The sequence below is a fragment of the Saccopteryx bilineata genome, chromosome 2 (genome assembly GCF_036850765.1).
Source record: "Saccopteryx bilineata isolate mSacBil1 chromosome 2, mSacBil1_pri_phased_curated, whole genome shotgun sequence".
Lineage (NCBI taxonomy): Eukaryota > Metazoa > Chordata > Mammalia > Chiroptera > Emballonuridae > Saccopteryx > Saccopteryx bilineata.
Window position 1 is genome coordinate 135,109,208 of NC_089491.1, and position 2,064 is coordinate 135,111,271.

General features: G+C 48.5%; 1 protein-coding gene across 1 annotated transcript; it reads left to right on the forward strand.

Annotated features, from left to right (window-relative positions):
- Positions 1-242: 242 nt before the first annotated feature.
- LOC136322974 (peroxisome biogenesis factor 2-like) lies at positions 243-1,397 on the forward strand. The gene has a single exon (XM_066254818.1). The coding sequence runs from the start codon at positions 374-376 to the stop codon at positions 1,331-1,333; it is 960 nt and encodes a 319-aa protein (XP_066110915.1). The 5' UTR covers positions 243-373; the 3' UTR covers positions 1,334-1,397.
- The last annotated feature ends 667 nt before the right edge of the window (positions 1,398-2,064 follow it).

Consider the following 2,064-nt stretch of genomic DNA (forward strand, 5'->3'; position numbering starts at 1 on the left):
AATGAAAATCTGTATATGTCAGGGTTCTCCAGCAAAAACAGAATCAATAAGATATTTTAGCCCTTCGATCGTCGATGTTCACTGTTGCTGGGCCTTCCCGGGCCTTCTGCCTCACGCCACAGTGGAGTTCTCATCTGTTTAATTCCCTCCCCCACTTTTATTGGACACTTCCGGGTCCGGTGTCACCCTGGAAGCCCATGACTTCTGGGGTCATGGGCTTCCCAGGTTCTGCTAGGGAGAGCTGCGCTTCTTAGAGCAAGTTCCGTGGAGCGGGGCGTGTCGCGGACTGCCAAGTTCCTGACCAGCATGAGGCAAGGGTTCCACAGAGGAACTTGTAGCCACAATCCCCACTGCTTCAGGCTTAGAAGTCTTGATGGAGCTACAGGAAGGGAGAAAAGAGCCCTTTGGAGAAGGCATGGCTTCCAGAGAAGAGAAGGCGAAGAGCACTCACAGGGTGCTCAGAATAAGTCAGCTGGATGCGCTTGAACTGAACAAGGCCCTGGAGCAGCTGCTTTGGTCCCTGGTCACTCAGTGCTTCCACAGCTTCCAGCCAGGATTGTTAGCTCGGTTTGAACCTGAGCTGAAAGCCCTCTTGTGGCTTTTCTTGTGGCAATTCACTGATTACTCTAAAAACGCCACTGTGGGACAGTCCGTTTTAAATATTCAGTACAAGAATGATTTCTCCCTGACCTTGGGATTCCAGCCGCCGAGTAAAAAACAAAAGCTCTGGTATGCTGTCCGCACAGTTGGCGGGACGTGGTTAGACGAACGCTGCTACGACCTGTTTCGAAACCGTCACCTCGCATCATTTGGGAAAGCCAAGCAGTGTGTAAATGTTCTGGTCGGACTTTTGAAGTTAGGGGGGTTGATTAACTTCTTAATTTTCCTCCAGAGGGGCAAGTTTGCAACGTTGACGGAACGTGTCCTAGGCATTAGATCCGTGTTCTGCAAGCCCCAGCACGTCCGTGAGGTGGGCTTTGACTATATGAACAGGGAGCTTCTCTGGCATGGTTTTGCAGAGTTTCTCATTTTTCTCTTACCGCTCATCAATGTCCAAAAGTTGAAAGCCAAGTTATCTTTGTGGTGCATCCCGGTTACTGGTGCTCCTAACGGTGACAGTTCATTGGCCACCAGCAGCAAGCAGTGTTCCCTGTGTGGAGAGTGGCCCACCATGCCCCACACGATAGGCTATGAGCATATTTCCTGCTACTACTGTGCAAAGAGCAGCTTCCTGTTTGACATGTACTTTGCCTGTCCGAAGTGTGGGACAGAGGTGCACAGTGTGCAGCCGCTGAAGTTGGGCATTGAGATGTCAGAAGCTAATGCTCTTTAGAAGCTAAAATGGTTTCCTCTGCGGAAAAGTGTGTTACGTGTAAGTTCTTACTATTAGTCACCCTGAGTCTGCCAGTTAGGAGTCTTTCCCGAGAACAAGTGCTTCTCAGTCATCATATTCTGTTCCTTGCCAGTCATGACTACAGTCTAATCACTGCAATCCACAGGATTCTAAATATAATCTATAAATGGGAATGTAGTGTTTTTTTTAATGATTGTGTTTAGTTTTTAATGTCAAGAATAATTGTCAGGTGACCACCAGCAATGCTCCTTCGCTCTGCTACTACCTAGAGAAAGGTTAGACTGTGAAAATGAAAGGTTTGGGATGAGCATGCATTTATTTTCAGACATGGTGTTATAACATCATATTCCAACAGTGTAAAGACCCTGTTGTTTTAAACCTTCTGATCTGATGGCCCAGTTGTAATTTTAAGCTTTTCTCTGAAGCCTGTTGTCCCCATTGTCAGGCAGAGTGATGGCCATGAGAAACTGCAGACTTTTGTCCTACGAGCTTGCTGATACCACTGGACTAGGCCATCTTGCCTGACAGCTCAGTCCAGCCCAGCAGCTCATTGTAATGAGCTCAAATGTGGGTGACATCCCCTCACGTGAACCACGTAAACCTAAGTGAGAGAGGAGGCAGGTCAGTGTCAGCACGGTGAATGAGGTGCTGGTACAGGAATGGTGGGTGGCGGGCAGCTGGACACCGGTTCCCTCCTAGAGTCACAGCTT

What these genes read in the sequence shown, in the direction of transcription:
- LOC136322974 (XM_066254818.1), top strand. Translation starts at nt 374, where the DNA reads ATGGAGCTACAGGAAGGGAGAAAAGAGCCCTTTGGAGAAGGCATGGCT.